The 14369-nt window shown below is 34.1% G+C and overlaps 1 protein-coding gene across 24 annotated transcripts in view; it reads right to left on the bottom strand.

Annotated features, from left to right (window-relative positions):
• Positions 1-14369, bottom strand: part of AFDN (afadin, adherens junction formation factor) — a 102674-nt gene that overhangs the window by 77396 nt on the left and 10909 nt on the right. For 15 of the 24 annotated variants that reach the window (XM_088143052.1, XM_088143084.1, XM_088143125.1 and 12 more), the window contains exons 2-4: positions 7630-7825; positions 1431-1546; positions 15-175 (exon numbers count right to left, since the gene is read on the bottom strand). In XM_088143052.1, the coding sequence (XP_087999178.1) occupies positions 15-175; positions 1431-1546; positions 7630-7825 (473 nt within the window). The remainder of the gene's footprint in view (positions 1-14; positions 176-1430; positions 1547-7629; positions 7826-14369) is intronic. The other 9 variants (XM_088143056.1, XM_088143064.1, XM_088143077.1 and 6 more) reach the window with 1 other exon arrangement.

The raw sequence follows: 14369 nt of genomic DNA, 5'->3' as shown, positions 1-14369 counted from the left end.
GATTTGAGACTCACATATCATCTCCATGAAATGGCCCGTGATTGTCTAAAGCTTGTTGCTGTGCTTCTTTTTCTCGCCTCTTTTTTTCCTTCTTTTCTTTCTTTGATAGGGTCCGCTTAAAGTTTTGGATCACTCCTTCTTTTTCTTGTTTTTCAGGGCCATTGCTCTGAGCCTTCTGAAACATGCCAATTTTATTACTTTTATTATTCATTTAATTATATTATTTTCCAAAGCAGATACCTCTTATTTGGAACATAAATACCAATGGTGATGAGAATTATAATTTATACATTTGACAAAGAGTATACTAAAGGATCAGAAAGAATGGTCCCAACATGTGACCAAGATGATTAACACAGAATGATTACAATTCATTCACAATGCTGAATGAAGTTTGGCCCTATGTGGATACAGCTACATGAGTTTAAGATATGTATCAGTGGGAAGCTTCTCCAAAATGACAATTTTTACATTGTCTGGAGAATGACTATTTTTTATTTTCACAGAATTCAGCTTTGGTGTTATCTTTCAACCAAAGATTCTTGTTTAAAAGAAGTTCTGATTATTTTAACAAACCAATTTCATTTTTCTTGGCTTAAAGCTGGCTTACTATTAAACTGTCAGAATTGATTTCAAACCAAAATCCCTGATTTGAGCAGGGTTTCTGTAGAAATTAAATTTCCAAAGGGGTGTGCACAAGCCCAATATTTTGGTTCAGTTCATTTGGATTTGCCAGTATATTGATAAAACATAGTTCAGTGTTACATGCAAATGTGGATGATCTTTGACTCACGTTCACAGACCCAAACTGACTATGTTATAGACAAAGAAGTTGTTTCAGGGCACATATATTTTTAGCTAGCAAAGAATATCTGTAATGGAAAAACCTATATTTTTTTCTTGATTTTTATTATAAAACATCAATACATAAGATGTAGTTCACCAATATTTACTGTCTATCAACCTAATTATCAGAATATATGAATCAAGTCAGCTTACTGAATATTAAAAAAATACAGTAGCATTCTAAGAATGTTATTTTAAACAAAACCAAATGAATTAGAATGCACACATGAACATTCAGTATTTTATCACACACAGAAACATGTAAAATCTGTAGTCACTATTTTCCACATGCCTATGGAATTATTTAACATTTCCATTCCAACAAAAACTTTCTACTGTTTAAAAGCAGTACTTGAATCAATTAGCATTAACTGCTTAATCCCAGCAGTTAAGCTAACACTCTGCCTAACAGAACTGTGCCAAGACAATATGACTGTCTGTAAAGGCACATTCATTGACTACAAAATGAGAATACATTTACAAAAAACCTACAATATACTGACAGTTAATATTTATAAACATAGCCAAGAAAGAATTCACACACAAACGCAGGTCAAATATATATTTATATTGCTGCTTTTTACCTTTGGAGGAAGCGCATCATTTTCATTCTTAAGCACAAATCTTCCTTCACGATCATCTTTGTTCCAATTTAACTGTACAACTAGAGGCTTCTCATCTATATCCAATCTTCTTTCTTCTTCAAAATAAGAGAAAAAAGGCAAGATCAATCACTGCAGAATACTGACAATTAACACAGAAGTTAAGAAATGATACAGTAAACACATTTAGTTAACAGGCTGATCTTGTACCACAACGGAAGACTGTCAAGTCTTTCAGTTTATCAAAATGAATAAACTACTAGTAATTGTGTGCTGCCAGAAAGTTAAACAAAGCCAAGATTTAATAATTACACTGCACCATGAGCAGATTTTTATTCCTCTACCCAAGTCCACTCTGCTTCCCAATTTAGGAGATTAAATATGAAGTTTTAAAACTTGAACCAGCCATTTCCCACCTGACTTCCATCAGATGTGTTAGGACTACAATTTCCAAAATTCCCAGCTAGCACAATCTTTTCTGGATGAAAATTCTGGGATTATAGTCATAGTACATATGAAAAGCATCATATCTGAAAAGCCTGCTTTGAACATTTAAAGTGTGCCTAAAGGCTTTAAAAGCAAGCTGTAGTTGTCCAAAACCCAAACATGCAATGCAATGTTTTAAAAATATCAGCATGCACAGTTTAAAGTTTCTTCAATAAGTGAGAAAAAACTCCCCTTTTTTACTAGTCTTTTTTTTTTTTTTCACCATGACCTTAAGAAACATCTCCTTCCCTGGCAACACAAGTTAATACATTACTGTCAAGGGGGTCATTTTGCTTTTAGTCATCCATCTATTAAAAAGCAGTCATCCAAATTATGTACAATTATGAAGAGATCAGATTTAATAAGGTCAAGATTTAAAATTAAGAATGAATGCAAGTCATTTTAAGTTCCTAAAAATTCTTAAGCTAACAGCATATAAAACAATGCTTCCTCTAAACTTAGTTGATACAATTATCTAAACCTAACTTCAGTTTACTGATTTTTATTCTAGTAACTACTGTAGTAAAACATATTCAAAAGCCATGTTCCTGAATCAATCATGAATTAAATAAACAGTTTCATTGATGATGATGCTATCCATTCAATTGTCCTTCATTATAAATATTTAAATAGTACCAGAGATCCCAGATCATCTCATTGTCCTCACAAGAAAACGATATACAGGCCAGGAAGCCAAAGTATGGACAGAATATGGTGAAACACACTGGTTCCAGATTGGCAAAGGAGTGAAACAAGGCTGTATACTCTCCCTTTATTTATTCAACCTATATGCTGAATTTATATTAAAGGAAGCCTGATTGGAAGATGAGTGGTTTTTTTAAAATTTGGAGGAAGAAATATCAATAACCTGTGCTATGCTGATGATACTACTCTAATAGCCAAAAATGCAAATGATCTGCAAGGTCTACTAATAAAACTCAAGGAACATGGAGAAAAAATGGGACTAAAATTAAATATAAAGACGACCAAACTAATGACAATAGATACAACAAGCAGCCTTAGAATTGCTAATGAAGATACTGAAGTGGTAGATACCTTCTGCCTTTTAGGATCAACCATCAACAGTAAAGGAACAAGAAGTATGCCACAGACTACCACTTAGCAGAGCAATCATGAAAAGATATTCAGATGCCATGATGTGACTATACGTACAAATACCACAGGTATTCCCTGTGACACTCTATGGAAGTAACAGTTGGACTTTGAAGAAACCGTATAGAAAGAATATTGACTTTTTTGAACTTTGGTGTTGAAGAAGGCTCCTGAGAATACTTTGGATGGCCAAGAACACAAACAAATATTTCATCAAACTAATCAATTCAGAGTTTTCACTTGAGGCCCAAATGACCAGACCCAAATTATCTTACTTTGGACATATTATGCAAAAACCTAGCTCTCTACAGAAGGCTCTAATGCTGGGAAAGGTAGAAGGAAAAGAAGAAGAGGAAAACCTGCAGCAAGGTGGATGGACTCAGCTACAGTGGCAATGGGTATATCACTAGAAGATCGGGTTAGGGACAGATCATCATGGAGAAAATCTATGCGGTCGCCATGAGTCAACAATGACTTGATGACCCATAATCAATCAACCAGTGTGAGAGATAGAGTCGCAGGTCACCATAAGCGACAGTCATCTCTTTAAAGCATAAAACACCAGTCAGCTAAATAATAGGCCAGTAAGATAAAAACAAGTATTTCCTCTTCTTGGTACCTAGGTAGACTCCAACCTGAACTTTTTCTATTAAGCCAAGAGGCAAAAAGTAAAGAAACTGTCAGGTTTTTGCCTCTATAGAAAGATCCTCTTCCAGTTCAGAAACACTGCCAAATTTATGTCATTAAAGGATTAAGATTGGAAACTAATTTTATAGATTATAGAAAAGGTCCTTTGGAATTGTCTTGTAACAATTTATTAAGCTGTAAAAAATCTGTATGAAGAAAACTACAAAATGCACGTTAAAAGTGGTGCATGAAAATCTTCCACATATCAAGAACAAACCTTCTTCTGTTGCAGCAGGAGCATGTCTAGAATGGAGTATGAAAAAGCAGCATGGTAACAGGAGTGAAATGTGGGTCTTTTATTATAGAAGGAGTACATTTCACAATATTTGTCTTCCTAATGTTGGAGATGAGGTTATTAGCTTCTAGTCTTCATTAAAAGTTTAGCAGGAGATAAGTGGCCTGTTCCCGAAATGTTAACCTTCCAGGGAGGATGGGGCAGAAAAGCAAGAGAAAACTCTCATACAAATCTGCTCATACAAATCTCTCATACAATCTGCTCATACAAATCTACAACTCTCATACAAATCTGCTCATTTAATATTGCATATAGTCCATCATTAAGTATTTGAATATTTGACGCATTAACTTGTTTTGGAAACTAGTTATATTCTCTCTATCATTTGATGACATGGAAGGTAACACCTGCATTCCAAATTATAGGTGTAACCTCTGAGTTTGCTGACTAAAGCAAATGAAATGGAAGTCAGAAAGTTTATGTATACTGGAATTGCTTCTAAAGAGGATTCCGCAGACTGGTCCACTAGTTGCACTCAGCATGGATCCATACTGGAATCATCAAGCCTTCTACTGACTGGGAGCAGGAAGACAATATTGGCTTTTTATTTATGAATTCGCTAATAAGTCTCCACAGCATAATGAAGAAAGAAAAGTGCTTTGCTACAATTCTTGTATTTGTCAGTCTTTTATCTTCATGAATTACTTGTCATATAGCTCTAACATTAAGGTAGAGGAGAAATGAAAACAAAAAGGGCAAAGCAATAAAACAGATTAATAAAGGAATGAATAAATAAATAAATAAATAGGGTGAGAGGAATGGAATCAATAACAAAAACATGGCAAAATGAAAAATCTGGAGACTAAATTGGTTAAAGTGCTATTTTTTTTTAACCAGAGAAATATTATCTACCCAGAAGAAGCCTATGATCATATTTCATTGAGATGTCCAGAAAAAAATCAGAACACAATATCCTTGCCCTCCCCTTCTAAATGTTGACTATACTGGTGGCCCTGGCATATAAGTTCAGTATCAAATGTGGTACAAAGCACATTATTTGCCTCACATTACTTTTGTGAAGTGACATCATCATGCTACTGACATAAATTACACAAATGTAATCTGCTTCATTTGAGTTGCCATGATTATATATTTTTAGATATAACACACTGCTGGGAATAACCCCTTCCCCCAATTTTTATGTAAAATAAATGTAAATATTCTGAAAGATAAAAGCATCATAACTGAGTGAAACATTTTAGAAATTACACAGTCTGCACATTATAAATGCATTAGTGATTTGTATGCTGTTACAGCTGGAGAAAAAGGGGGGAAAGAGGGAGACATTTGAAAAAGAAACACATACAGGTCTGGCTTAAAATCTAACTACTTTCAGTACCAAGTATGAATGCATATTTCTGAAAAGTCTGTAGAAAGATACCTTCTGTTTTTGCATGATAATGTTGAGGTCTACGTACTATTCTTATGCTCAAATATGCCTTTCCTTTGTGCTTACCACAAAACTGATTATTCTATTTTAACTTTTAATTTACTACTGCTTGCCAATTGACAAAAAACAATATTTATATGAAAATGTACTAGCATTTCATCTATTTATTAGCAAAGTATTGCATAAGATCCACCAGTTTTATGTTTTATTTTATTTTAAACATACCTATATATTTATGTATATGCATGGGATGGATTACTCAATTAATTCAAAAACGTAAGCCCAAAAATTCTACATACACATATGCACATAATGAAGGTACGTTTTTTCTTCTCAGAGTCCTTCTGCATAATAAGAGGAAAGAGACAATTGTTCCTTCTCTATGTAAGGGAGGAGATTTTTTTTCTCCTATGCAGAAAAGGGCACCCAATGTAAGAGAGCAGGGAGCCATTGCTTTTCTATTTCCCCTTACAAATGAAAAGGGGTGTCCATTCCAGGTACACATAAGACAGTCCGTATTTTTATAGGAATAAATCATTTACACTTCATAAATATTTGTATGTATTCTTTCCCCAAAACATCTTTCTCACCAAATATGTAGAAAACCATTTCCTATCTTAACTGAGCAGCTATTGTTGCCTTTCCTTTTTGAAGCTAAAAAAAAATCAAGCCTTATATAAAAGTCAATATCATGCAATCCTCCCCCACCAGCTTTAACTTAGTGCCCCTAAATTGCAACCTACTGTCTCCAACAGGAACCCAGGAAGTGTTCATTTAACCATTGTCCTCCTCAGATAACAAAAGTATGTCATTTATATCACAGGAACTATACAGTTAAAACAAGTTCTCTCTTATTTAAGCTATTTAAATTGCACCAATATTCTTGATCTCAGAGGAATAAAAATACCACTTTTGTTTTTTAAAAACCCCAATGTAGATACTATCAAAGGTGAAAGACACAAATTAAACAACTTGCAGAATAGAAGAGCAAAGATTTTTTTTCACAATAAGAATCACGACAAACTGGCAAGATAATGAGGATTAAACATTCTGTTTTCAGCTTATGAATTTTCCTAAGTCATACCAATCTGATATTTTTATCTTTCTGAAACCTACAGACATGTCACCGGGAATCCAAAGTAATAATAACAACAAAATTCTATCACCCACACCAAGTGAAATGAGTATGTCTTTTAATGATGATCTTCCTACAATAATTGAGAAAGCAACCTGAAAGTTTATGTTTTATAATCAAATTCCACCTATCTAAGGAAAAGTGCCTTTAATAAGGCCCCATTTGCATACGATATCAAATGAAACAGCTTATTCTAGAGCACTGTCTCTAAGTCTGCTAAACTTGGATTCGACAGTGCTTTATAAAAAATATTGGCATCCTGAATGGGTTTCTAAAAATAAATGGGAGCTGAAAGAAAACTTATTACATGTGAGCCTTCCTCTCTATTCCTGTTAGGAGGAAGACTATTATATTCTGCGCCAGCTGAAATTTCCAGTCCATTTTCAATGACTGTTTCATTAGCCAAACCTTTAGCATAAAAGAATTCAGATGATGATTATGATTAGATTTTGATCCCACCTTTTTATATATCATTCAAGGCAGCAAACATGAGTAATACTCCTGCCTCTTATTTTTCCCACAACAACAACCCTGTGAAGTGAATTGGCTGAGAGCGAGTGACTAGCCCAGAGTCACCCAGGTGGCTTTCATGCCTCAGGGAGGCCAAAAACTCAGTCTCCTGGTTTCTAGGCCAGCCTCTTAGCCACTACACTAAACTGGATCTCAATAGATGACCATTACTTTAATACTGAACACTCATGAACTGCAATGGCTCCTTAAAAAAAAAAAAAAAAAAAAGCTTCACAGCCATAATCCCAATATTCTAGGCATGTTTCCTAAAGTGACCCAACTCTGAACAAGCCTCCAATCCTTCAAAAAGTACTGTAAGATTTACATCAATGAAATATGTGGAGATTTTTTGTGATCCCACAATCCTACAAAGGTATTGGAATATTCTGATTTTATACATTTTGCCTGCTAACCTATTTTGACATTCTTAAGTTTTACTATGTCACTGCCAGTTTTTTTCTCAAACAAATATAACTGCTGAAATTGAGTGAAACAAGGTAATCTCTGAAGCCTATTTTTTTTCACTCTTGCTGTTATTTAAGAGCCCCAAATTGAATACACTAACCTCCACTGACGTGCACCTCATAAAGTGAATATTTTGGGGATGATAACATTCGCATATCTGGCCGGAATTTTTCTGCAAGTGTTTCTATCACATCCTGAGTTGTGGCAGTGCTAGACACACGGATACACTTTGTTGCAAAATTTCCAGCTGCTTTGTCTTGAAAATAAAACCTCATAACTCCATGGAATTCCAGATCCTGCAATGAAATAAACAGAGTCAATTTGATTCATTTTGATTAAAATAAGCTTAAATATGATTGTTTAGACCAACCAACTGAATTACTCTACACTAAGTAGAAAAAGTATATGAATCCAGGGGATATTCTACTTTAACAGCAAATAATCTGTAAGCACAAGAATATTAAACTGGAATACTTTGACATCAAATGGGTGAATTTTAGATCAGTATAACAAGAACAGGAATAAACTAAAAACTCTTGGAGACTGCCAATGTTTTAAATTTCAGTGTTTTTCATGGAAGGTACATTACATCTTTTAAGGACCAGTGAACACATATATTATATAACACTAAAATGGCAAACATTACTACTTTGACTGTGTCTAGAAGATCCTCTTCAGCCACACACATTTCTACTGCCATTCCTAATGCTTTCCAGTTGTAGTGGTACTATGAAAAAAAATCCTTGCTCAAAATAAAAGTTTTTCAATATATCTAAATCTGAGGACTCCTTCTTAACATCCAAAAATCAGGAACATAAGCTACTATTATTTCTAGCCTTGTGTATTTTTTCAATACATTTCTTTGTATTTCACTTCCAGTGAGATCAATTGTTTAATTAGTGCTGATCATAGAAAGATGGTGCATTTAGTCAAGTTAATTAATCTTGCTAAAAAAATGTACAACTCCCATAAGCCACAAGCAGACAACCACTTGAGAAGACAGGTGTTGGACAAACTGGCATAAACCTGGTGCACTTAATTAGATAAGGAAAAGTGAGAGGCAGGACCTGGTCGTCTTATTGGCCGCTTCCCAAATGCCTTGTCCTTAACTCTCTAGAGGAAAAATTGGGCAATGGATGAAATAGTTGTTCCTGTTGGCACTCCTGACATTCATTCTTTCATTCATTCATTCGCTAGGTTATGGAAGATTAGAAAAGTTGAGGCTTTGCTCAAGGCTTGATGGGCCAGAGCTTCCATTCTCTGCACTATTCTGTAAACTGATCATACATAATTCAGAATTCTCAAAATTAATACTTAGAATTATTAAATTTAGGAAAATCACAGCATTACTATTTCAACAGCCTTATAAAACTGTTTTTAGTTATAACTGCTTAATTTAAGCAGTCAAACTGATTGCCACTTTAAATTCTCAGGAACAATTAAGAAAGAACATAATAGTTCATACACATGGACCAAATAGACTTTTTGTCGTGGTACAAGAACATGTGTTATAACTAAGAATCTGTGATAACTTAGTTCTGTCTAAGCAGTAAGTAGCATAACAACAACCATTAACAACTCTCAAGACCTTACTAGCTAGCGTACATATTTGAAAACTGCCACAACTATAAACTTTCTACTTTATTTCAGAACTGCTGTACTGGAAAAACATAACATGATGATTAAATTATCTAATCAATAAATAATCTTAACCAAATATTCAAGTATGTAAACACTGCTCATCAAAAAATTCTTCAGCTCTTCCCTGTTAACATTGTCAAAATGATTTTTACTATGAGGGGCAGTCAATTTTTAAAGCAATATATGTGGAACCTCAGGGCTGGCAACCTGGAGCACTGTAATAGCTATAAGATAACATCATGATATATTTCAAAATATACCCAGCCAATTATATCAGAGTATTTTAGCTCAATGCAATATTTATATAAGGCTGACAATGTAAAATAGCACATCTATTGACTGCAACTCGATGTGCACATAAATAATGTCATTCTCTACTTCTCCCAGCATATGCTCAATTTGACAAGTATTAACTATAGCAACTACATAACTAAGGCCTCAACAAATGGAACATAAATTGCGGTTACATCACATTCAAATACCTTCAGGAACATTATTAATACCTTTACTAAACAATGCAACTACAAGTAGCAGTTGTTTTTAAAAATTTTCTTCACTAAATCAACTGCTACTACAGCTTTGAAGGCATTCTTCATGAAAAAAGCTGAACTGTTAGCTGTACTTTTATAATAAATACTGTCACCCCATGACAATTAGGCTACTGACAAAAAGTGGAAAGGTTACTGGTTAATCTAAACAAGCCCTCAGTGATCTTCCCTGCCATAAGCAGCATTGTGATTGCTGTAGCTGAAAAATAGAGAATTTAGAAAAGATGCAGAAGCAGCTTCATACTCTCCAGTAGCAGTATCATACTGAGATACTCATGAAGATACATTACATTGGGATACTTTATTTTCTTATAACATTAATAATCAGCTTGAAAGTAAAATGGACTTGTTGTCAAGTACAATCCAATTTATTAAAGAGCATCTGCACAGAAAGAAAAACACCCAACTCCAGAAATGACAGCCCAGACCTTTTGCTGAAAAGCAAGCAACAGCTTTGAAAAATACAAATGAGTACTCCTCAAAATCTTCAGATTCAACAAGAAAGAGAGTCTTGAATTAAACCCCTGAAGAATGATAGAAAGCAAGTATATGCTTAAAAAAAAAAAAAATCCGGTAACTGCTTTTCATCCCCTACCCCATCCCACCTTTCAACTCATTCCTTCTTAATATTCTGTCACTAAACACATTCACATTCAACCCTAACCCTAACTCTCCTCAGGAGTTTTTGATACTTCTACAAATTTTACAATACCTCCAATTTACATAATCTCTTATATGATTCTGACTACAGAAAGATACAGATACACAACAAAACAATGAATTTGACTTCTTTTATATATGATAATATTAAGCTTGTAAAACTTGGGAATTCCAAGTCAGTTTCCTTTGCACCAAAATAGTTTGTTGCATAATATTCTATCTAATATGTATATATGTTTTGCATTGTTTGCTTATTTTACATTCTAGTTGTCTTTAAAAAGTACAGACAAAAGTCTTATGCAATGCTCACTTCTCTCACCTTGTTCACCCCTGATGGCCCACTCCAGCCTACTCCCAAATCAAGAAGATTCCCACCCACCCCAAAAGAGACATTCAAATGATCTATTTCTCTATATTGTATATGTGCAACTACTTAGCAAAAGTCACTCCAAAGCTATACTGATTAAAAGCAATTGCTTACAAAATAAAATAATCCATTTGTAAAAATGAAGTTGAGAGAGAGAGAGAGAGATGGAGCAAATAGAAAGGGTAATTGCATTAGGAAAGGAAGGAAAGAGAAAGGGGGAATAAAACTGGATGGAGATGAGTCAAAGGAAAGAAATAATTGAACAATAAAAGGAGGAAAAGTGACAGAAGTTCTGTTTAGGTATTAGGAAAAGGTTAAAATCCACAAGCCATTAGCCCCTCTCAACTGAAAGCTAATTTTCAAAGGCATGTGTGTTCTGAAGCCATTTGCACTTCCTTCCTAATATTTGCTTTTAATGGAAGCATCTTCTCAGCAAATATAAGACAACCCCCCCTTCCCCTAATTCACAGGTAATTATGGGGGAGGGGGGGAAGAGGAGATTTTGTCTTCCTAAGAAGTACACATAAAGTCTGTTTAGCTAGGGCTAGTATCTGGGTGAATGTGGTTTGCTAGGTTCCTTAGCAGTCAAAGCTCCATGAAGAATGAAAAAACTGAAATACAGCAAAAATAAAAATAGATTTACAGATTTACAGACTAAAAGAATAATTTCAAAGACAATATGAAATTAATTGTGCTAATATTGCCATGTTACTCTTATCAGTGAAATGGCACCAGTAAAACTACTGCATGAGCAACACATACAAATACAAATACAAAGCTTTCCCTATTATTTTATTTTGCTTTGCCAAATCATTAAATTACATGTTTGGGACACCTACCTTTAAAAGTAATTTTACACAGAATTTTCTGAATAACTGTTACAGTTTACTAAAACTAAAGTTATTGTGTAAATATGGGAATAGCTTTCCTGCTTTAAAAAAAAAGCTGCCATTTTAATTCTGCAGCTTTTTACACATGCAGATATTTCTCGGGTGATCTTAGCAGATACGTTGTAAGCACACTTAAGAGAACTAATGCACAGATCCACTTATTGAACAGAACAAATTTCTTTCACATATTATAACTTTTTAAAATAAATTTACAATAAACTGCAAGTTTTTTAAAAAAGAAGACACTTAAGATTAGACCCTCCACACACAAATAATTTGGGATCAAATATTTAAAGTAGGAGTACACAATCTATATCTTATTATTTATTTATTTATTTATTTATTTATATTTCCTACATTTTTCTCTGAGCACACTGGGAAAAAAAGGTATGGTGATTTTGAGGTTGGGAACACATGAAAGTGGTAAAGTAAACCTTAAAGAAGTTTAAGAAAGTTTAAATATAGAAAGGAATTGTCATTCCACTAATTTTATGTCACAACACTCCTCATCCCCTCATACAAATATTATATACAACCTGTGTTTACCAAAATATTGCCAGCTCCTAATTTAAAGCATTCATTTTTAACAGATAATCACATAGACTTCTGTAATCATAAGAAGTATCTCTTCAATCATTCTAGATTGTCCAGTATAATATTACATTAACAGAGGGCCCCTCTTCTCTGCAATAAATAGAAAATATTTAGTGACAGCCCTAAATCTTGAATAGACCAATATTAGCATATGCTTGCATATTTGCATTCTCTTGAATACTGTGTTGTTCTTCAGAAACATCTGTAAATAAGACACATAGTAAGGAGATGCTCTGGAGAGAACTCCTTGGCAAAGGGGTAACTGCTCCCAAATAAGTTTTATGTGATCTGTCAGCAGTACTAAAATCAAGGAGTTCCTTATTTCTGCCCCTGTGGTATTAATCTAGCAAGAAGAGATTAATCCACAGCCAATTCAAGTATATCCTTAATACAGAATCCAGGTAGTATTTTCTATTCATACTTGAAATGCAGTTACTAACCTATACAGAAATAACAATTGATTTTCAATCTCAAAAATAAAAAGGAAAAACTTGTCATTTGATACCACTTGATTGTTAAATGAAACAAAACAAAAAATGAATACTATCAGGAATAGAACATGTGTTAAGTGTTTATTATTTTAAATAAATAATTAGAGAGGCAAATAATTTAAATAGGGAGGAATGCTATCAGATCTGAATACTAGTACATACACACTCTAAATAAGGGTCTTTCTATTCACTGAAACTGGAATCCAACAGACAGAAATTATTAACAGAAGTGGAGATGCAGTTTTCATCCATCCCTCCTTGCACAATCTCTCACTTTCAGTCACTTACTCTTACAGAGAAACAGAAACAGAAAGAAAGGGAAACCAATGAAAATTACCCACCTCTTCCACTGACCTAGGCATCAAATCTCCTATACTCAATTGAAATTACTCCCAGACAATTGTAAGTAGGATTATAGCATAAAGTCCCATTTATTTTCAATGGAAAAAATCAATTGTTTATGAATGCACTTAGCTTTAATTGCAATATAGACAATGAATAACAGTGTATTAATGAAGTTCTCTCTTTCAGTAATTTCTCTGCATCATCTAAGTCATGAGAGGCTATAAGATCCAGGATCAGCCTATGGAAATGAAGGTGAGCTAGATGAGGGATGATAACTGAACTGAAACCCAGTAAATTAGAGGCACTGTGAATGGCTGAGACTTTCATTCAATAATTAGGAAAGTAATTAGGGAAGTAGGGCTGTACAGTGCTTTGTATTCAAAGAGAAAAGAGGGCTCTGAAGCTCATGGAGGCACACAGCTCATGTCTAGTTCCTTAAAATCAGATGCATCTTTTTCAAGAACCATGTAGGTACTCTCTGAAGTTGCAGTACAATCCTGGGAAAAGTCTCATTTGGCCTAAAGAACTGCAGATAAGTACACCTTTTGCCTTCAGATTTGAAGCTCTATACATTCCCTTTATGGAGAGAATGTACTTTTGATAGGATTATATTCACCTGAGGGAACAGAGTCATAATCTGTTACCACTTCTAGATTAGGTATGGGAAATCCACAGTGTTGGGGCCCACAGTATTTTATTGCTCCCAGAGCCACCAAAGCGTGAACTTGCCAATCAGCTAAGATCTAGGGGGAATGCCTTTTTAAGATTCATGCGTCTCCCAGCAAATTTCTGTATGGTGACCTGAGGGGGGCATTCTAATTACAAGTGACCAGGTAATGGAATGCTCTCCCTGTTGAGTTATAGCTGGCAGTAAAACTTAGAAACTGTTGGTGCCAGCTCAACATTTATCTGCTCATCTAAGTTTTTGGTTAACCATTTTTCCATTTTCATTTGATACTGGTGTCTCATGTCACATAACTTTAAGATGTTTATGTGTTTAGAAGTTTTTTATTGAATTATTTTTAACCCATATTGGAATTAAGTGTAAATTGAGGTTTTAAATGCATCTAATCCCGCTGTAAGATTTTTTTTTCCAAGAAGAAAAAGCAGGATATAAATGTTAGAATTAGAATTTGAAAAGTTAAAAGGGCAGTTATGAAATGACTGGATGTTTCTTACCACATTATCACTTTCATAATATTAATACTATAAATCTATACTTATTTACAGTAGTTCACTCCTAGCTTATCTCTTAACCATGACCCAGTTCAGGTACCAAGAATTTCACATAAAGGCTGCCTAAA

This window comes from Python bivittatus, unplaced genomic scaffold, assembly GCF_059951505.1.
Source record: "Python bivittatus isolate LINGU-HERP-01145 unplaced genomic scaffold, Pbiv_v1 ctg000020_np1212, whole genome shotgun sequence".
Taxonomy (NCBI): Eukaryota; Metazoa; Chordata; class Lepidosauria; order Squamata; family Pythonidae; genus Python; species Python bivittatus.
This window is presented reverse-complemented; position numbering and strand designations above follow the sequence as displayed.